Here is a 22,644-nt window from a genome sequence, read left to right on the forward strand (position 1 = left end):
ACTGAAATTACAATTCTCAAAGCTAGTGAGGAACGAAAGAGCATGGACAACATGGAAATTCAGTGTTATTTATGCAGCTGTATATATAGTCTAATATGCAATTATTGAACCTCTGAGTTATTCTTGGCAGAGATGGCAAGATCACAAAGGCCCCTGGTAGGATGTGTGCTTGCCTCGCTGTCCTGATACCATCAGGAGGTGGCAGCACAACAATGAGGCAACACAGGCACTGAGATATGTCCTCATTGACAGTCTGCTTCAGCTTCACTCACTTGGAATGGAAGCCTGTTTACTGCACTGGTGTTAGAACATAAACCTTAGCAGAAGCTGAGGTCAGGTTTAATGAGAGTAACTCTTTGGAGTATGTACAGCAGTTCATGATGTGTTTTATTGTAATTATTTCCTACTAGAAGCAAATCTCCTTTCTCCTCTCTCACCAGCAAGTCCTACTCACCCTCTCGTACAGTTCAGTTTTTTTGTATTATGACAATTTCGATTCAGTTTGCTTCTTGAACTTGATCCTGGCTCTCTGTACATCACTGAGCTCAAAGCATTTTTTTCACTGCTCTGTATCAGAAAAGTCACAGCTCTCTCACATATTTTGCAATGTTTGAGGCTATTCCACTGCATTATTTGTTGAGATAACCCTTGCATGGATTGAGAGCTGCTCTTTGTGCTCAGAGCTACACCTGGTAGTAAGTGTTGATGTTGTCCTGTGCTCTTTCAGCCCAAGGCAGTGTCAGAGCAGGAGGCAGTGCTGGAGGAGCCTCTTCTGCACACCTGCAGCAGTGTGAAAGGCACGTTGCTCTTTGAGCTGTACATGATTTAAGATCTAGTACTTTAGAACTATACCCGCTTTTTTTCCAGGGTTTGGGAGTTTGTTTGGGCTTTTTTTTGTTATTTGTGTTGACCAGAGTTCTGCTGACAGAACAGGCAGCAGAGAGATTTGGTCCCCACTCCGCGTTCTTGTCTAAAGGAGCATCACAATCACTCTCAGAATATTTTATTTAATTATCATCTGCCTTTATTGTGATTTTACAGAGTGGCGTCTTTAGACTATTCTTTTTTTTTTTCCTTTTGTCAAAGTACACGGTAATACCTCCAGCCCCGTGCCAGTGGGATTGCAGCGTCTATGGATCACACAGGTGCATTGAGCCCCGTCCTTCCCTTGCCAAGAGTAACAGTGACACCCTGTGGCAAATTGAGTAGAGGCCGTGTGACCAATTTCCTGGGTTTCTTTCAAATTTGCCTCCGAATTTCTTACCCGGCAGGGGGTGTGACAGGAGGAATTTCTCCCCTACACATAGGAGTGCTTAATCAGATTGTCACCTGTCTCTTATTAGACGTTTCCATTATTGGAAGACGTCTAATGAGCACTTCAATTCTTAGATACAGAGAACACTCTGCCCCAGATGGCCAGATGCTCGTGGAGGTGGAACACAAAACAGAAATTGAGAAAAGAAAATTTTGTATTTCAGTTTAAATTGATGTTACAGGAATGTACTGTTCTTCATTATCATTCATACCGCTTTTCTCTAACATGGCAACAGTCTATTGAACCACATCAGATTGCAATGACAAAGATATCACAATATAAAGGTATCCACAACACAAAACTTACTACATAAACAACTGCGGGTGGAACTCAGGGCCATCCTTTGAACTTCTTACTTGCACCATTCCTTTGGTTTGTTTAATGAGTATAAACAGCACAATTGCTCTGTAATTTCCGACATCATCCTGATTCCAGCCAAGGCCTGACTGCACAGTACCATGGGTCTACTGTGTTATCACATGCTAATGTAAGGGCCATGTACCCCAGTTGAACATTTTCCAATGAGCTGAACTTATGACACTCAGTAAGTGCTACATGGCTGAGTGAATAGTATGGGCTGCACACTGCAAGTGATTTAAGCCTCATGCATGTGAAATAGCTGACAAAAGAGATTTAAAACTTCATGAGAGCAAGTGGTCTGCTTTTGGTTGTTTTGGGGGTTTGGTGGTGGTGGTTTCTTTGGGTTAGATGTTGCTGGTTTGGTTGGTTTTATATAGATGTAGGAAGGAGGAAAAAAAAATATTGGGCAAATATCCCTGTGAAGCTTCATTTGAATAATCTGTTATAGACAGATTACCTTTAAAAACTAATGAACATGCAAGAAAGGACGTAATAAATTAGGTTTTGTGTCCTCTGTGCTTGAAATTTAAGGCTATTATGTCTTGTCCAAGTTTAGGTGTTTGGGTGGCAAAGCAATCTTCTTTAAGCAGTGGAATAGACTACACTAATCAATGTCTTATTCTTAAAAGACTCTAATAAGCAAGTTACAGAAGTGTCTATGGCAAATATTTTAGGTAGAGTGGGATCTATTTCAAAGTGAAGAGGTGGAGCAGATTACTTCCTAAGGCCCCTCCCAGTCCTTCTTTCAGAGAGTTTGTGTCATTGAGCTTTGTGATTTAAATAGTATTTTGTGCACATCTATTACACTTTCCCAAGTTCTGTTGCTCAGGTGCCATCCACACAAACACTACCTCACTACCTTGTTCCTTTTGTGGGCTTGGCAGGCTTGCACTTGGTGCACAAACCCAGAGTCACAGCATGAGCACTTGTGCTGAACAAAGAAAGGACATTATTTCCACCATCACAAGTGGACCTTGGTGAAGGACTGGAACACAGGAATCCCACTGGACATAACCATGGGAGGGAAAAAAAGGGGCAGCTGTGCTTCCAAGCACTACTTTTTCCTTCTATTTGGCTTTCCAAGATCCCTGGGGATCAGTTTTCAGAACTGGTTTCCATTTGGCAAAACCAGGCTCCCACAGCTCAGTGTGTGCAGCGCTGCCCCGTGGCTGCAGAGCTGTGCCCTGAGGGGAGCCTGTGTCTGGAGAGGAGTTTGCTCTGACAGGTTCTGGTGATCAGAGGATACTCCAGTGCTCAGAAGCACTCTGAATTCTCCCCTGAAGGACTGGCTTATCACATGTGAGCATTCCCTGGCAGACAGTGCCAACATGACAAGGTTGACCTGGGCCTCCCTCCACTTGGCACTTCAGAGTTTGAAGACACTGCTTGGTAGAAGGTTGAGTATTATTTTATTTGGGCTTTTACTTATTGATTTAGCTGAGATTTGTGAAAAAAATCTCATTTTTAAGGCAGAAAAAAGTAAAATTGGATAGGACTTCCTGTGTTGTTTTATATCTGGATCAATCACGCAAGATTTTTACAAGAGAAACAATTTAATTAATGCCTATTTAAATGTTTCTGATTCCTTGCATGCTCTTCATGTCACATCAGATTTTCTCGGGTACAGACTTCCAATTACAGAATTAAAAAATTATTCTGGTTTTGGTCCGTTTCTTTTCATCTTTTCAGTTCTTTCTTTGTTTTTTGTTTTTTTGTTTTTTTTTTTCTTTTAAATAAAACACCAGTGATAGCTTTTCTACTGCACATAGCTAAATATTTAAGAATAGATAGGAATACATACAGGAAATAAGATTGAATTTTGAAGACAATTCCTGAGAAATATCTACAAGCATTTAATTGTCTCTCTTTAGGGAACTGGGCTTTCCCCTTAGCTGCCATTGTAAATATATTTCACAGGACACGGATGATAACAAAACTGCCTCTGGTATTCCTGGTTTGTATCAGAGAGCATTGGGAGCCAGAGCTGCAAAAGCTTCATGTGTCTTTGAGACATCAGTGACTTTCAGCTACAGAGGAAGTGAATATAAACTTAGGTGTTAATCCTGTAAAGATGTATGCATACACATGATTTTTACACTCTGCACTGACTTACTGAAGTTAATGACTGTAAGTTCTTGAAGCAGTTTTTTAAATTCTTTGTTTTATATATGGTGACTCTGTGGACCAAAATGGCTTTTGTGGAAGTGATATTTGCCACTGATTTTCCAACTAAAAATATATTTTTCCAATACTAGCTGAATGAAAGGTCAATTAGGGGCAGTGTAGAGACATCCTATTAATTTATTTAGATTAACAATACTGTAAAGTCTGTCAATTAAAATTATTTTTGTGTATTAACTACTGTTAATAGTATAAATTAATAGGATGCTAGATGAAGTATTTTATTTTTTCGTGGGAGTTTAATCCTGCATGGCTTAAAAACTTGAGGTGCAATATATCATGCCATGAATAAAGAAGTAAAAACAGCGTATATTTTTTTATTGTCTAGATAATATGCCACATGGGTGCTGATTTTCATATGTAATCTCTTCTGGGAATGGAAATTATTATCTGGAAATAATGTGAATGCAATTAGCAATTTGAGTCTGCTAAATTATTAAAGTCTACTTAACTATGATGAATCAATTTTTTTACTTTAATGAAAATTTCTAATGAGATCATAAACTGCATCTCTAAGGAGATCATAAACTATTTTACATTAGAGTCTCCAGACTAGGTTAGATTATCACCTTCTCTTTAGTTTTCAAAACATTCTAAGTTTTTAGCAATATATTGAAGCAAGTCATAGGAACACATGCCTAGTAAAAAATGCCCTATATACATCTTTTATCTTGAGTAAACTCCCCTTGGTTATTAATTTTAAAAGGTTACAATACTTAAGACCATGTAAGTTGTTTTTTATGTTGTTTATGAATCATCTAAGTCTACAACTACATTATATAACACTACCTAATTTTCACACACAGAATATTTGCAAACCTAAGCAAAGATTTTCTGATGTTGTCTTGACTTTGAAGATTGGTCTATTTAGTGCCAATTCTGTCTTTCCAGGAAGTCAGTAGTAGAGAAAGTCACTGTAAAAATGTCCATTGATTTTAACTAAGTAATTTTATCAAGGTGGAGAACCTTGCCAAATTCATATGAAGCAAATGATAGCAACTTGCCTTTTTTTTTAAGGTGGAGGGGTGCAGGTGCATATAAAAGCATTTAGCTGCCTGATCAAGCCTGCAAAACTGGAATGCCTTTAGCAAACAAGGTGCCAGCTTCACCAATGTATTACTCCAGTTTTACACAGTGCTCAATTTCCTGACAGCAACTGGAGCAGTGCAGTGGCAAAACAGCACCTCAGCTCCACAGGCTCATTGCAGATATCCAAGAACAGCTTGTATTTACTGCTGTGAGCAAGCACCTGTGCAGCAGCAGCAGCAGCAGCAGCAGCATGTCATTTGGTACATGCAGGTAATTGGCATTACAGACTGGAACAACACTAGAGTCTGCCTAGTTAGCCAGGTAAACACTAATCTCTCAGACAAAACCTTGCAGTCATGGTCCAGCTTCTCCCCATCTTGGAACCTCCTGCTTCATTTGGTGGATCTGCTTCTGGAGTTCATCTCTGTCCAGCTTCATTTTTGCTTCTAGAACTTGCCGTAGAGACCCAATGCTCTCGTAGATAGCTGCAAACCCTATTGCAGGTGAGAATGGCATTAGTTCATCATGAGGAGAAAGTATCACATCACTGCTAGCAGAATGCACTTCCATAATGCTCTGCTTTGCACTAGGAACTCAGCAAAAGTTCTGAAGGACATGGGGTGTAACTGTGTGCTGAAGGCAGAAATGCCCTGATGGCAGCCCAGCTATGGCTGTGCCTGCTTTGGGGAGGGCACTTCTAAGCTGGGTGTCACCCCTTATTGCTCTGCTTTTCACACTTAGTGAAAATCCCTCTTAATGTCACAGGTTACATCTGCCCCAAAAGTATTTAAGCTACTTTGATACAATCCAAGACATTTTGCATATTAGTATGAGTGGATCACTGTCACCACAATTCAGAAAAAAGAACTGGATAAATATGGTCCTACCAGCATTGACTTCAGCTTTCATTTCTTTTATATCTTCATTTATCTCATTTTGAAGTTTGACAATGCGAATATTTATCTTTTCTTCAGTCTGTTTTGCTTCGTGTGCCTCCATGGTTATCTTCTGCATTTCTTCTATTCTCTCAATTTTCTCTGCCATTTGGTTGAATTTCATCTCAATACCTCTCTCACTCATTTCCTAGAGCCAGGAAACAGAATTTTAATTATTTACTGTGCATGTGGAATAATGGTGGCCTTTTAAAAATATGAAATAGATACTGATTTATCATCTTTTATCTGGAATTCAAAATGTAAGGCATTACAATTTTCATAAAATCATTTCAAATTACTTGATTAGTGTAGGTTAAAATACTGATCTATTTAGTAGTGATCAGATTCATTTAAAGATTCTCAAGCTGTAGATATTACACTTGATATTGATGAAGAGACTTTGGCATATTCTGAGGCTATCTGAAAATCTCACTCAAATAATATCTCAATTATATCATCTTAGTTATTAATAATGCTTTTGAATGCTTCCTGAAAAGTATTACAGGACATTTGAATGAAACTTACAGTGCTTTCCTTAAAAGTCAGTGAGAGTTGGTCGATTTTTTGCACAAGTTCTTTTTCAGTCCTTCCATGTTCCTGTTCCAACCAGCTCCGTGCAGACAAAATCTGATTGCTGAGCTCCTCAACAGCATCTTTCAATCTAGGAGCACAACAGAAATTAGCAGATACAAAGAACTGGTCATTGAACAGTGAATTGTGAAGGTGTTCATAAAAACACAAAATGGCAATTTAATACATTCTTCATATTAATATTCACCAGATTAAGGTGATCCTTTGAATTTTGAGGCTATTAAACTGGATGTGGTAACATTGGTTTAGGAAATAAAGGTAAAAGTTCACAGCAAATTTATATGAAACACATTACAAAATTTGAACCACAGTAGATGAAAATTCTTTGTGACATTGAAAACAGAATCTGGTTATCCATTCAGATTATAAACTTTATGTCCATATGTATCAAATCAGAGCAAAGATTTGGTATCACTTCTTCTGGTGATAGTGCTGGTTCCTGTAGCTCCACTTACATTGCCTATACTTTACTCCAACCAATAGTGCCAGTGAAACTGTTTCTTTCCTCCAGTGAATATGTGAAACCTGCATTGCATGAGGATGGTGATAAGCAGTAAGAAATGAGGATGGGGATGGTTTATACCAGGACAGCTACTGAGTGAAATGCCTGGAAAGGAGTTAACATCTGAATTGAATATAATGACCCCATGTAATATCTGGTAGTACAGAGTATCTACTCACTAATCATTTAGGTATTTCAGTTATATTCATGTTTGAAGCCAGTTTAAAGCAACAGCACTCTGTGAGTGCTGTGACTTGCTTCCTGCTTGCTTCAGTTGAACTTTTTCCCCTGCTCTGGACAGCCACCTCCAGCATTCAGTGCTTCAGACAGTTGTTACAGAAAGGCACCAGGCCACTCTGACAAAAACCCTTAGTTGTGTCCTTTAATATAAATCCTGCCTGATAACTAGGAACTTAATCAACTTTTCAGAATTGCCTGACCACATTAGGGGCAGAATTCTTGGTGAAAGCAAGTCCCTCTTGACAGTCAGCTTTTGTAGTATCTGTGGAGCAAACACACATATTCATAGAGGTTCCTGCTTTTATAGGCCTGAAGTCAGACTGGCAAAACTGAGGCCAGACTGGGAAAATGGAGGCCCTACTCCCAAGGTGCATGGCAGCAGCAAGGCTTCCCAGGCACTCACTTTGTGTCCAGAACTTGCAGCTGTTGGTTGCTCTCTTTGTAGGCAATCTTCAGCTTTGCTTCTTGTTGCATTATCGATTGCTCTACTCTGCTCAGCAGATGAGAAATCTGAAATAAGATTCAGAATTTTCAACAGCATTTCATCACAGTTTCATTTGGGACATTTTCATAACAGTAGAGATCTAACAGAGAGCTCACTTTTGCTAACATTTCAAAAATTACTGATTTGGGGTATTTTGCTTTATAATGAAAATATACTGTCTCTCAATATGAAAGTATCAGCATTTTGAAAACAGTAAATTTTTTTGCCTTAAATAATGTGAATAGTTTCATCCTGAAAATCTCTGCCTGACCCCCCTTTAGACAATTGAATTTGCATGATCCATACATCTCCAAGTTGCCATATAATCAGAATAAAAAAGTGTCCAAGCACTCCACCAATACTGAGGGATGTGCTCCATCACTTTGTGTATAAGGGCCACTGCAGTGAGAGAAGTGCTGGGTTTAACTCGAGAGAAGTCATCACTACAAGAGAATATTTGCTCTAAAACAACCATCCCTCTTTCTCAAAGTATAGTGCTCTGGTTCCCTACAAGATGCATGACAACATGCTCCTGGCATGCTAATATACTGCACTGAGGCTTCTGAGAAAGGCAAAGTGCATTTTAGCCTTTTTTTTACCCACTGCAAAAGGAAGATGTAAAATACTTTTGTTGTCTGAGAAAAATGGGAAGGCTTTGAGATGTGACATTAAGGAAAAGGATTCTTCATATCTCCAAGTCTCTGCTTGTATCTAGTGCTCACTTCCATTCTCAAACCCAATGGAAGAGAAACCTGAGAGACAGATTAATGAATTCACAGAACCCAAGCCAGTTGTGTTTTGCAGACCTTCAAAAATTGTGTTCAAATACATTTAGGATCATCCTGGAAAGGCCAAAACATACAGCAAAAGCCACAGAGGCTTGCATTGTTGTAGTTTTGTTGAGCATGTGCATTCACATACTAATCCTTCTACACAGATGCTGCAGGAAGCAATGAAGGACCTTTTCCAGCTAGAGCAGTACAGTAATGCACCTAGGTACAATGTTCAATGGAATGAGGACTGTGAGCTGATACACCTCTCCATTTGGAAATCTGTGAGCTCCCAGGATAATAATTAACAGTAATGGAGTCTGTGTGAATTAGACTAGAACTCTTACCTATACAGGGATTTCCTTGGTCTAAGTACCATACCTGTATTTCTGCCTCTTTGATTTTAGATTCTAAGATCAGCTTGGAGGTGTGTTGGTCTTTACTTAGGCTCTGAAGTCTTTCATATGTAATTTTATGCTCTGCAGACAGCCTGGCTAACCCAGCATCACACCTGTTTGAATAGATAAAAAACAAAGCACCAGCCAAATAGAAGATAAGATCCAGGCTTTTAAAATTACCCATTTCATACTGGCCATTTCTGTGGAGTTCCTGGCTGGCTAGGGAAGCAATGTCTTTGGGACTGTAAAAGGGTAATACATCTCCTAGAGTTCAGAGAAGTGCTCCCAAATAGGTCTGAAGGTCAAATAGTCTGATAAACAAATTCCATTGTTCTTGGCACTGGCATGATGTGGGTGGGCTCTGCTATCACTCAGGGAAATCACCTCAGAAATGCAAAGATGCAGAATTTCATTTCCATGTGTTTTTGTAACGCTCTAGAAGATATCTGATAAAGTGTGTGTGTGTCCCTACACGATTACTAGCCTAAATAACTGAGGACCATTTCTTCATTATTGTAGCTTTGCATTTTTATTTGTGAAATAGTAGTACACAGCTAGTATGTGTAGTTAACAATGTGGGGCAAATTTTATCATTCTTAGTCTTTATTTAGGTGAATAAATAAATTGTCATTGAAAGCAACGGCAATTTTGTCTCAGAAAAGGCTGTAAAATGAAGTCCTGAAACATAATGACTATTGTTTCCTTTTGTCACATTAAAACACTTCTTGATGCTGTAGCATTTTCAGGATAATTATGCCATAGAACATGTGTGTTTTCTACCAGATTTTAAAAATAATTTGATCAGGTGGAGTTCGTCTACAGTAATGCAGTAAGGGTATTAACTGAGCTGTAAAAATAAGAGTACTGTGATTTCAGGAGTAAGACCTCTGTGAAATATGACTCATATATTTTTTTTTTTTTTTGCTAAGGGAAATGTGTAATCATCAGTGTTACCGAATTTGATATAGGAAACTGATGAGGAACAGACAGCAGTTACAATTTGAGGGAGAAAAAGGCAGTAAAATAGAAAAAGCTGAGGCATGTTAAGTCATTATCTAAACCAATGACATACTTTGTCATCTTTTTAGTCACATTTCAGTTTGAAAGCTTTCATTTCAACATGCATTTTCATCACCTCAATTTCAGGAATTGCCATTATCATTAAACATGAAGGGAAGGTCACAGCTAAGATGACAAAAGGAGCATCTGCTTATTATTATGGTACAGTTTCAATATGAAAATAATCAGTGATGTAAAGTAGCACATAGGCATTATAAAACTTGAGGAAATTAATTTCTAGTGTATTAGTTCAGCATTGTGAGACCTGCAGGAAGCCTGGCTAGGGTTTACATAGCAGTGAAAAGCTTGCCGGGCTCACAATCAGGCAGTTTCTAAAGAAAGACAAAAGAAGCCAAATCTCTCCATGTTGTTACAATCAGAGAGAATCAGAGAAATGGAATCAACTTGCATCAAGTCACCAAAAGGTCATGGGCTCTAAAAAATGGTTCGTTTTGTTCCTCTGAGGCATGGCAGAAAATGGCAACAGCCTTGAAACTACTGAAGCAAATTTAATCAGCAAGCACCTGTGAATGTTTTTAAAGTAAATTAGTGTTTTGGGTTTAATCACAGAGCATCTCTCTTCTTCATGGAATTCAGTTATGTGGTCAAAGGGTTCATGTAGTTCCATGGTAACTGAAACATTAATATTCTGACAAGCTGAATTTAATGTCTGCCTGGTATGCACAGATCAGATTATTTTGGTTTATCTTCTATATCTGTTGTACACACTCACAAACACGATTGGTTTTGACCTCGAAGAAAATATTACTGTTCAGCATCAAAGAAATCAAAAGGCAAGTAGTTGTTCCATTCAGTATCACTGGGGCACAGATAAAGTGAGAACTGTGCCAGTATTCTGCAGCTGCTGCTATATGCATATGCTGTCATGGTATGGAGAGAGCTTTAATGTTCCTGGTCTTTTATAACAGGAGATGTTTCAATTAAAATGTCAGTGTTTCAGTGAAAAACAAGTAGCTGGAGAACAGGGAGTGAAAAGCAAGTTGAAATGCTCAGTGGGGCACTGGGCAAGAGCAGCAGAGCTGGTGGATTGTGCTGGCCTGGGGCAGGGAGCCCAGAGCTGCCCTCGTGGTGCCACCTCCCACTCAGCAAGGGCCAGAGAGCAGCACATTTACTGCTCCTGGGGAGACTGTCAGTGTGGTGCAGCCCAGATGCATCAGGCTCAATCTGTGCAGCAGGAAAATCTGCCTACATGTAATGAGCCCAGGTTGTCTGAAATGAATCAGTTCTATAATGTAGATAAAAAAGTCATCTATATATGCAAAGTAGGTCCAATCTGAACATATAATTGCCATTTCTCTGGATGTTTCAGCTCTCAGGAAGCTTTTATGAAGAGCTACTGCTATTGTTCCAACCAGGCTGCTGGATTTAAGCTTTCCAGACAAATGCTCATTATCCACAAGTAATTCTCTAAATAAATGATAAGGCACTAAAGAATTTTATGATCTGTTATCACTAGAAAAAGAATTGGTAAATCTCTATAATATAAAATTGACAACATAAGAGACAGGAGGCTGGAGAATTTGATCTACTGGCATTGATCTAGTTTTCTGCTAATGCATCGCTGAATTTTATAGAGGTCATATATTTTTTCTTAAAGTTAATGATAATGCTGATTTTTAGCAATAATTCAGGGCTGTGAAAACACTTTACAAATTCATCAGTAAACTGTGTTTATTGAGAAAAGATCCAGAGACATGAGCTGTAATGTGTGGTCTGTCACCTTCTGATAGCATTATTAGTTGATTCTGTGATGTGAGTGAGGTATGTTGGAATCTCACTCCTGCAGAGCAGTGGGAAGTGTGGTTTGGGGCTGTGCTCCAGACGTGCATGTGCATGTAGGGATCCCTTGTTCCCGTCATTAACAGCACCAACCTTCAAGAAATAATGAGACAGTTGTTTGATGATATATTGACATGTTACAGAACAGTTGGTGTTAGGAAATAAACTCCCCTCTCTCCAATATGGAACTTGGATAGGATGTTTAGTATGCATGAAATTACTGGAACTGAAATTTGGCCAGAATCCTAAAGTGGACACTGAAGTTCTTACATGACAAGGGGCTCATGCTTTGGGATTTACTGTCTAAAGTGATTCCCACTGTCCTTCTGCATACTGCCAGCCTGGAGCAAGCACAACACTCAGAGCTACTGCAGCCTGAGCCTCTCAATGGACCTTTGCTGTGGCTGAAAGTTGATGCACAAGAAGTTGGTAACCCACAGTAACTTGATCATGTTTCTAATGTTTCACTCTGAACTCATCTGGAAACCAGCAGCCCTAGAGTAAAGTGTATTTCATATAAGGAACATTGGCTAAAGTAATCAGAAGGTGTTTATCTCAGGGAAAGTCTCTGTGTTGTACCAAAGGCACAACAAACCACTGTCTTGGCATAATCTCCAGCTAGTGCTATAATCATTATTCACTGGAACACTAATTTCAAAGTAGAATATGTCTGCAAATAAAGGCAAATGGCTTTCTCTCATGGACCACTGCTTTAAATTGCTTCCTCATAAAGGGAAGATTTTTTTCCTCATTCAGGGATTTTTTTTTAAGAGAACATGCTGAATAGAAGCACAGAATGCAGTATGGAAGGTAGCAGTTAAAGGCAATAAACTGATTATCTTATGGGAATGAATACAAGTAACCTGCATTCGTCACACAGTCTGACATAAGGCACACGGGTATAATCTCATTCCATTTGCAGATAAATTGCAACCTGGGCACTGCACTAGGGTGGTGCCCTAAGGAAATAAAGGAAGAAGCCCTGGCACAGCCTGTGCCCATCCCCACCCTCCCACACTGAGGTCACTGTCCTGGCCCTGCAGTGACACTGACACCAGCACAAGTTTCTTCTCTTGAGTTCCCTGACTGAGGGCAGGAGCCCTCATTTTGCCCCCCAAGGTGTCAGTAACACTGCTGCTCCACACAGAGCCCCTCTCATGATGTAGTATGATCTCAAAGTATTTTTACAGAAAGAAGCAGGAAGATCTAAGCATGTACATTTTGGGGGATTTCTCAGCAGGATAAATACGTGTACGTGTATCTCTTTATAGGCTTTTCCATCAATTTCCTGATTTGAAAAAATAAACTAGTTCATTTGTGTTTGCTAAAGGATAGTTTACTGTTTAATTCTTTTTGAAACCTCTGAAGTATTTTCTATAAAATGGGCTATGAAAGTAACAGTGGAAGCTTTAGACAATTGAATAATTGTCTGATAAGAAAATAAGAAAACCTTAGTTCAATGAAAATCCCCCTCTGATTATTTCTATATGTTGTTGAAGGTTATCACTAAATCAGGTGACATGCAGAAAAGGAATCAAAATTATCTGCACAATATAGACAACGGGTCAAATTCAGGACAAGTATAACTCCACCAAAATTATTACCCAAGCAGCTGTAGGCCAGGTTATGTCCTTTTCCTGCAGCTGTACACATCCTCTGTCTCTCATGTTCAACTTTACAGGCACTTAAGCAAATATGGCTAACAACTAACTGAATGTGCAGATTTCTACTTCTAAAATATATGCAAAAATGTGCAACTGTTTTGTTCTTCACAAGTGCAGATTGTTCCGTGCTGCCTTTATAATTGTGCTAATTAACGTGTTTCAAAGACACGAGTCTAACCACAGTACTTTTTAAAAGCTGAACCAAATCCAATTTCCCAGGGAATTTGAGATAATTTATTTAGAACTAATTTCAGGAATTTTAGGAATTAAGGGTGATGTTGTCAAATTTATTATGTAATACTGGAATGCAAAGTATTATTGTTCATTTTCTTGAAAATACAGAGCAAAATTATCCTTGGAATTTTGCCAAAGTTGAATTCAGCCTATTATCATTAATACTTCAGGATTAAAACAAGATTAGCTAGCCCCCAAAACACAGTTCCATGGGGACTTTTACCTTGCAACTCTTCCCCGAAGATCTCCTAGGCCAGAAAGCTGCCGCATTTCAAGACTCTTCAGGGTAGAATTTGTTCCATAGCTGAGATTGTCTCTGACACGTATCTGTTCCTGCAGCATCTACAGAACATTCATATGCAAATAAAAACTCAGTATGGCACATTTAATGTACACTTTAAATGTCACTCATTATTTTTCAGTAATTCAGTATCCTCAGATGCCATTTTATTATTACTTTATTCAAAGCTTTGTCTTGTAATGTACTAAACTAGATACTTTTAGTTATTCTACTATTTCTTATTATTAGTGTCCAGTCTGCACACAACTACCATAATATATATAAAGTGTAACTTGACAGTGAAATGGAGACTTAAATTATTTTTTTCTCCTTTCATTTTCCCCACCACACCCCTGTTGTTCACTGCAGCAGAGGTCAGACATGAAGTCATGTGTCTGCCTAGGATTAGGTCATAAAAATGAGCACTTGGGTTTGGTTACTTCGTGTCATCAGTGAGTCGGAAGGGAAAGAAAGTTTATTATAGAGTGAAGGCATTTCCTACTGTTTATACAGCACAGCCTTTGGACTGAAGTTGAGCTGGGTATTAGTGTCACATTAATTCATTTTTTCAAGATTTTCCAGTGCAGCTTTTGAAAGCAAGCTTATTAGAACCACAAAGGCTCCTGTGTTTATATGCTAATATCCTGTGCTATTTTCATAGCCACCGAAAGAATTATGTAATTTGCAAACACTTTTTCAAGTTGTAAAAACAATTTATAAGTGTACAGGATCTTCAGACCTTGTCTGACCTTTACTTATCCCGTGGTAAACTTGGTTAGGAAATGAGAAGCAGTAAGTAGCTGAGATGGCATTAGCGCTGTGCAACATTCTTGCCATACCTCGATGTCCCGGTTGAGCTGCCTCACTATCGCAGTAATGTTTCGGATGTGCTCTTCCAGGAGTTGCCTTGCCAACCGGTCACCCCCCCCTTTGTTCTGCATTCTGTGCAGCGTGGAAACAATGTCCTCCTTAATGCGGAAAGCGTGCTCCACAAGAGCTGCTGTTGTTTTCTCATGGCTCAGGATTCTGTCCTCCAGCTGATCCACCAGGCTGGCGGAGGCCAGCGGCACCGCTGTCAGCGCCTGGCTGTGCAGAGGGATGTTCCGGACCCGTCTGGGGGAACAATATCCACATCTTGATAACTTCTCACACAAAACTCTGCAATGCCTTTGCACTGGAGACAGTGGGACACTGTCCGAGTGCTGGCAGTGCTGGGGAGAAGCCCCAAAATACACCCAGAGAGAGTTCCCACTGCTACAAATAAGTGGGTGCTGTGTTGACTACCGTGTGTCTTGAACAGGCTTTTTCTCATGGTCTTTAAGGAAGCTTACAAAAGCATGGGATCTTAAGGAAAGGACATTAGCATAATAAAAGTAGTTACAAATCAGAACTATAATTTGATATTCAAAAGTAGTTACAAATCAGAACTATAATTTGATTAAGAATCCAAATTCAAACCCTTCCTACTGAGTTTCAAAAGTGATGTTATTTGTCTTTACAGTTTTCAGGCTTAATCAAAACTGTAACAGTTGAAGGTAGGTATTGTAAATTAAATGAAACCAGATCAGAATTAAAAAGGAGTAGTTTGTGTCAATCCCTTTTCTGTCTCTATAGCTAGCCTGTAATACCATACAGAAGCTTCTTCCCCTGCAAACTAGACAGGAGCATATGTGAGCATGGAAACTGAGGCGAGACCAAATTTATGACAAGCTTCTCATAGTCTTAGAGGTTAAATTTCCCCCCAAAATAGCTTATATTCGGGTACCTTGAATAATTATCTAAATTTTTGCATTGCATAGCTCCCATGGAAAGCAGTGGAGATCATGGGTGCTGAAAGTAATAAAATTAATCTACTAATGCATGCAACCTTTTCCTGCCACTGTGCTCTGTAAAGAATAACAACATTTTCAGAAGCATAAGTAGAGGATACAAGTTCAATCCCACTTTAGAAAAGGAGATATTTTTTCTAGGAACTCTTATTTATTGTGTATTCTCATGTTGTTTCCTGTTAATGAGCCAAATTAGCAGTTCAGTTTGACCATGGTTGTGGAATCCTTTGAGTCCTTCGGGGAAATCCCCAGGGCCTTGCCCTGGAAGAATAAACCACAGAGTTTTCCCCACCTAGGCTGAAAGAAAGGACTTATTGATAGAGATGTATGAGGATTCCAACAAAGGTCGCTTTGGCTCTGTGTTTTCACAACTCATTCCCTTCCATTTGATCACTGGCTAAAGTGTTCTTGGACTTCTGGTCAGTGAGATTTAAGCTATTGAATTTCTTTGGGAAATGGCTAAGTAAAAGCTGAGTAAGGCCTTGTGATTTGGGCTATGATTTGAATGTCTGTGGTATTTCACTTTGCATTGCACACTAATGCCAAAGTCCCGGGTCACAGCATTACTCTATACAGGCAATTAAGAGATACACAATACTTTGCATCATAAAGATTTTTGGTTTTATATTCCAGACTGTACCTTTCAGAAGGGGCAAGAGTTGGGAAGATCGGGCTTCGGTGGGCCATTCTCTGGTCAATAATTTATGTCTGTTGAAAAAGTACAAATTGCATTATTGAATAGTTTATATGTGGTACTGAAATGACTTAAAGCTTTTGCTTTCAGTGCGCCTTTAAGTTAAGTGTAATATTATGCTGACACTGGTGATCTTGGCATCCAAATATTGCTAATGCAATAAATGCAAATAAAAATTAATACAAAAGAATGAAGACTAAAAGCAGCTAAAAAGCTTTTTATAGTGAAAATTATACTCTTGAAAGGACAAGGTTGACAGCCTTGAAACGGAAATCTGCTGTTGACCCACATAACTGGTTTGGCAGGACAGAGGTTAACAAAGTCTTGTCCCCAATTTTCTACTGGTCTCTGACATCATTAATCAATTAATAATAAAATAAGGTCTACAGGATGATCATAAAACTTAAGAAAACATTGACTGGAGAATCAAATACAAGTGATTCAATTCAGCAGATTATTAGGGGTAAGATGCTTTTCTCATAAAAGCATTGACAATCAGAAATCTAAATAAAATGTGTGACATCAGCATAGTTTATCAAAATTTAGTCTTGTATTAATTTGTCTTCAAATCTAAATTACCACACTTTATGTTGTAAATAAATTCTTCTGTAGTAAGAATATAAATTCTGGTTTTAATTTTTAGACACAGCCAGACAGACTGTGACAGACATTGCAGCAGACTAGGTCTATTAAATAGCTTCAGAAAGATATTTTAGTGTCTTACTGTGAGACCAGTACCTGACTCAGCAGCTTTGTCCACTGACAGAAATTAATTAAAAATATATTAGCCTCAATCAAATCCAACTAATCTCCCCTCCATAAAACAAAAAACATTTTTAAGTATAAAGAGAAGTAGTATGGCCTGAGCCTGATCTCCTTGGGAACCTAAAATCCTCACTGCAAAATAAGGTTGGTGTATGAAAAGGAGCTTACAATTGCTGATGAAATCCTGTGCAATCTGGGAAAGATGGGGTTATGGAAATACAATAGTTGAATATCGATAGTGAAGGAGCAATAGGGCTACCCTCTGAGATCTCAAAATGCAAAGCATGTTTGTGCTTTAGAAATCTATGAAAGCACTGCCTGAAAGCAGAGAGCAAATATTGTCACAGCGTGTGTGTTCTATTTATAGCACGGCTTCAGAAACTACAAATTAGAAAAAAGACAGTTTTAAGAGAAGATGAGTTGCTGAGCAGCAGTGACACCAGACAGGAATTCAGAAGGTCTGAATTGAATTCCTTGCTCAATCTCTGATCCTGTTGACTTTGGACAAGTTATTTCCATGAGTAATGACTCAGTTTCCCTATATGTAAGAGAGATAACCATACCTACCTCCTTGTTTAGGTTCTTACATGGCTATGAGTAAAAAGGACAGTACAGGAGCTGGGGGTCATTGTGGTGACTTCTGCATTCAAAGTCCTGCACAGACACTGAATGTCCAGTTCTGCAGTCTGCTCCTCACACTCGTCATTTCCCACTTGTTGGATTTTTAAGGAATTCCAGCACTCTGCGAGGGTCCCTCCTGGTCACAGCACCAGGCACCCAGTTCTCAGTGGGCCTGAGACCTCTGGGCCTTAACACACCTTAACCATCTTGATGCATTGAAGCTTTTAAGCATAATTTAGCTGTAAATACAGGAATTATCCCACTGAATTTGGAAGTTATGTGCACTGCAGCAACGAAGCACTGGATCCTACCTAGAAAAACAAAAAACAAATATTAAAGTCCATACATCTATCAGCATCTTAGTGAAATTTAGTGAAATTCACCTTACAAAAAACAGCCAAACAGTGCTTTAGTCTCACAGCCTTCAGTACCCATTTATTATCAATTAGAAAATAATGTTTGCAGAAAGCTAAGCAGAGGTTTGCACAAAGTCTTAACTCCTGCCAGTCTACCATAAGAAATGCAGCTAAATTTAAGTGTTTGAAGAGATATGGATATGGATATGGAACAGAAGTTACACAAATGAACTTCTCATTCATTTCTCTTTGCTCAGTACATGGTGAAGCATCTCATCATCAGATATCAGATTTCTTGATCTGATCCAACACCCAGAAAGGGTCTAAGACTTTGATTGGCAGTTGTACAAAACTTTGCTGCAGTTTGAGATATTTGCAATTACGAAATAGGTGTTAGAACTAATGGCAAATTCCTTCTCTATGACTGTAATACCAACTTACACTAGTAAATAGAAACCATAAGACGTTCTATAAGAGGAGTATAATTTCACGTGGCTCTTTCAATGGCAGTAAACTGGGGTCAGGCAAGATACCAGCCAAAATACTGGTTACAGGTGCCTAATTTATCTTTTTAAAATAATGTTGTTTCCTGCTTGATACTGCTATAAGCAATTTAAGTCATGATGTATTAACCCAGTAAATTCAGGTTGACTGACTTAATATTCCAAATATACTTGTCACATGGAAAAGATACAAGTTTTTTCCTAATTGGAAACGATATGCCTGATTACCAAAAATAACAGTTCACTTGATACTTAAGGCAGGTTTTCCATACAAATGTGCAGGGCTTCCTTGGTGTTTCTTTAAATCACTGGCATAAATGTGTAAAAGCTTGGGGAAAAAAATCATCCATGGGATGTGATGAAGAAATACTTCTAGCAATGTGCAGTTCACTCCTTGCTATTTGTGCTGTGGCATTCCCCAGTTCTCAGACTGCCTCGCATGTTTATTTTCTGTGGGATCTCCATTTCTCCTGCTCTGAAGGATAATCATACCTGTAGTGTTCAGCTTCCCATCTTCCATGATAATCTACAACTAATGCTGTAATGTCTGCGCACCTCGGGGTGTTTTTCACGTTCATTCTCACAATATGCCTGTGAGGTGGGAAGCATTATTATCCCTGAAAATACAATTTCCTTCTGTTGCTGGTAGGGAAGTGAAGCACGGGGCGGGCTATGTGACTTGCCACAAGTCACACGGGAATCAATGCAGACTGAAATACCTGCCTCGGCAAACACTTTAATCACTCTTTCCGTCTTAAAATAGAAACCCTTTGGTTGCTGCACAGGGAGCGTGTGACGGCACCACCCCGGCAGCCGCCAGATGCTTCCCAGTGTTACTCTCGAGTGCGTTGGGGCAACGCTTCGGAGTAAGCGGAAAAGTCCCCGTGCTGCAGCTCGGCAAAGGGATGGGGCAGAGCCCGGCAGAGCCCGGGAGAGCCAGACCCGCGCCGAGCCCTGGGCGCGCCTGGGCCACTCGGGAACACGCTCTGTGTGCGCGACGGGAGCCGGAGCGGCTCCCCCGGCAGCGCGGGCACCGAGCCCGGGGCACCGGGTCAAGGGGCTCCGAGCCGGGTCAAGGGGCTCCGAGCCGGGCCGGGAGCCCTCTGGAGAAATAGGTGCGATCGGCCCCGGTGCCGGCGCCTGCCGAACCGCCGTAAGCGGGGGAATCGCGGCGGAGCGATCTGCCCTGCCCGGCCCTGCCCTGCCCTGCCCGGCCCGGCCCGGCCCGGCCCGGCCCTGCCCTGCCCGCGGTTCGGCCCCGCCGGGGGTCCAGGCCCCGCGGTGCGGGGGTCACCGGTGGGCGCAGCGAAGGTTGCGGGGACACGGGTGTACGACAGCCGACAGGACACCGCGGGACAAACATCACTCTATGGCCATGCAACACGGGGGGACAGAGCCGGGACAGCCTCTGCGCTCACTCACCGGTGCTGGCTCAGGGCAGGGCAGGGCTGCCCGCCGCTCCCGCGCATCCCCGCCGCCAGCCGAGCCCCGCTCCGCTCCGCTCCGGGCGCGCTGCCGCCGCGGGAGCGGCCGTTCCCGAGCGCCGTGACCGCCGGTGCGCGGCCGGGGCTCCGTCCGCCCGCCCTCCCGGCCGGCTGCGCGGAGCGGATGGGATAGGATGGGATGGGATAGGATGGGATGGGATGGGATGGGAGCGGCTGGGAGCGGGGCGGCCGCCGCAGGCCGGGCTGCGGGAGCGGGAGCGGTTGCCAGGACGCCGTCACCATGGGAACGCTGCCGCCCTGGCGGGGGGAGCCCTTCGCATCGCCCCCTCCTCGCAGCGATTGCACGGCAGCGCCCGATCCTGGCGAAGCGGGGAGGGACGGGCAGGGCCCGCAGACAGCGGCGCTCCCTGCGGCACGGGGGGCGAGCGGCGGGCACCGAGCGGGGGCCGTGCCCGCGCCTTCCGCGCCAGCAAACGCCGGCCTCCAGACAAAGTTCGGTGGTGACGAACAGCCGTGACTCTGAGTTTCTGGTGGTGCAGAGGAGCCGAGAGGATGACTGAAAGCATGGGTTTTTCCAGAGCATATATCAAATCCTGTCAGAACACATTATTAAAATCAATGACAAATATTATTCTTGTTTATAAAGTTTCCACGTTACATTTTCAAACAAGAGCTAACATGCAGCTTCAGTGAAACTTCATATATCACAGCAAATAAGATCCATCTGCTTGCACAGCAGAGGCGTGTCAGCTAAGAGAAAGTATTACTGGAAAAACAAAGTCCACAGAGGGTGTGTCTGCGTTCACTTTTGTTTCCTGCTTGTGTCATTCCTTGGACTTTGATACGACCACCTTGGGTAAACAAAATGTAAGTGGAATCTGAGAAGAGCTTACTGCACCAGCTCACTCTGAAATAGCAGATTGTCTCTGCTTTTAGTTAAACTCTCTGCAAAATTGCATACTGTTGTATAGGAAAACCACTGCAGGACTAAGGATTTGGTAGCTGTGAAGGATAAAAGGATTACACCATGCACACTATTGTAAAAAGCAAGGTGAGGTCTAAATCCACACTCTGGTTGACCTATTTATTTTAAAGTAGTCCCGACATCAAAGGATCAGGCCAGAGAGAAAACATGCCATAGGTGCTTTGAAAATTATGAACTTGGAGTCAAAAGACTGTAGGATAATTCAGCTTCGAATGAACCTCAGGAGAATCCTTGTCCAACCTCCTGCTCCAGCTGAGGTGATCGATGAGGCCAAATGCAGGGTTTTGTTCAGGGTTTTACCCAGCCTACTCTCGAAAACCTCCAAGGATGGAGACTGTCCAGCTTTGGTGGATAGCCTGTTCTCATGCTTGTTGGCTGCTGAGGAAAGAACAATTTCTTTATACCTAGTCTGAACCTCTCCTGTTTACATTTGTTGTCTTCCCATAATGTGCCACTATGAAGAGGCTGAATTTGCCATCTTGGTGACTTCATCACAGAAATCCCCCAAAGCCTGCTCTCACCAGGCTGAGCAAGCCCTGCATCCTCAGGGATCCAGCTCCCACCCATCTCACTGGCCTCTGCTGACCTTGCTCTAGTTTCCTGATGTACACAGCTGTAAGTCCCTGAGCTGGCAAATATCTAGACTAATTTTATGTCCCTGTGTAGCTTTTGTGCACCTGTCTAGAGGTTTTTCCTTGCTCAGAGCCCTTTGCCCAAGTGTTTTCTTGAGTATGTATGTCTGCAGAGTAGGGCTTGAAAGCAAATTGTTAGTTAAAGCAAATAAATTGAAGATATTTGAAGTTAAAAACATAACATTTGTACCTCCTACTGCAATCTTGAAAATAACATGAAAATGTAGCTCATGCCTGCTTTCTCCCTCTCGCCCTTCTCTGGCAACAGTGCGGGCCAAGAGATAGGGACAGGGCATGTAAATTCTTGTCTGTTCTTACAGTCTTTCCACACCACCAGGATCTGAGGTTAATGGTCTTTGGTTTGACCCATACTGATGCTCTTTTCATCTTGTGTTATCAGAGACAATGATTTTTTGTATTTGTATCACTTTCTTGATGTTTCTAACTAAAGCAGTACTAAACTATTGTATTTTATATCATTACATCTTCAGTGTAACTCATATGAAACATAGAGATTTATTTTCTTAAAGGAAAATTCATATAATAATCATTTTATCAAGGCACAACATCAAGAATATTAATTTATTCTGGAGTCTTCAACTGTCTCACTCATTAATTGAGCCCCACTTATCCAATCACAGAAGTACAGAACAGAGCAATTTAGGCTGGAAGGGATCTCGGAGGGAACATGGTCCAACTCCCTGCTCAGAGCAAGGCTGATTTTGATGCTGGATCAGGTTGCCCATCATAGCATAATGTTTTCATCTTAAAAGCTTGTGTAATGTTGCAAAAAATCTCCCTCTGAGGGAAAAAGAAACACCTCCTTGTAATTTTGTTGTTGTGAAGGTACATGGCTCAGCTGCATTCAGTGGCAGGAACACAGGAGGCAGAACTCCTCGGTTCCCACGTCTTTGTGGATTTCTTCCAGGTTTATACCAGCCCTGCAAATAACAGCATTATTCATACGTTTTG

At 41.1% G+C, this 22,644-nt stretch overlaps 1 protein-coding gene across 1 annotated transcript; it reads right to left on the bottom strand.

The window, feature by feature from the left end:
• Positions 1-999: 999 nt before the first annotated feature.
• FAM81A (family with sequence similarity 81 member A) lies at positions 1,000-20,101 on the bottom strand. The gene is made up of 10 exons (XM_063169567.1): positions 20,033-20,101; positions 17,698-18,062; positions 16,312-16,379; positions 14,682-14,955; positions 13,786-13,904; positions 8,789-8,918; positions 7,557-7,663; positions 6,346-6,481; positions 5,773-5,968; positions 1,000-5,379 (listed from the first exon to the last, which is right to left on the bottom strand). The coding sequence occupies exons 3-10, from the start codon at positions 16,356-16,358 to the stop codon at positions 5,240-5,242; spliced, it is 1,149 nt and encodes a 382-aa protein (XP_063025637.1). The 5' UTR covers positions 16,359-16,379; positions 17,698-18,062; positions 20,033-20,101; the 3' UTR covers positions 1,000-5,239.
• Between the last annotated feature and the right edge of the window lie 2,543 nt (positions 20,102-22,644).

Source organism: Melospiza melodia, chromosome 15 (assembly GCF_035770615.1).
Source record: "Melospiza melodia melodia isolate bMelMel2 chromosome 15, bMelMel2.pri, whole genome shotgun sequence".
NCBI lineage: Eukaryota > Metazoa > Chordata > Aves > Passeriformes > Passerellidae > Melospiza > Melospiza melodia.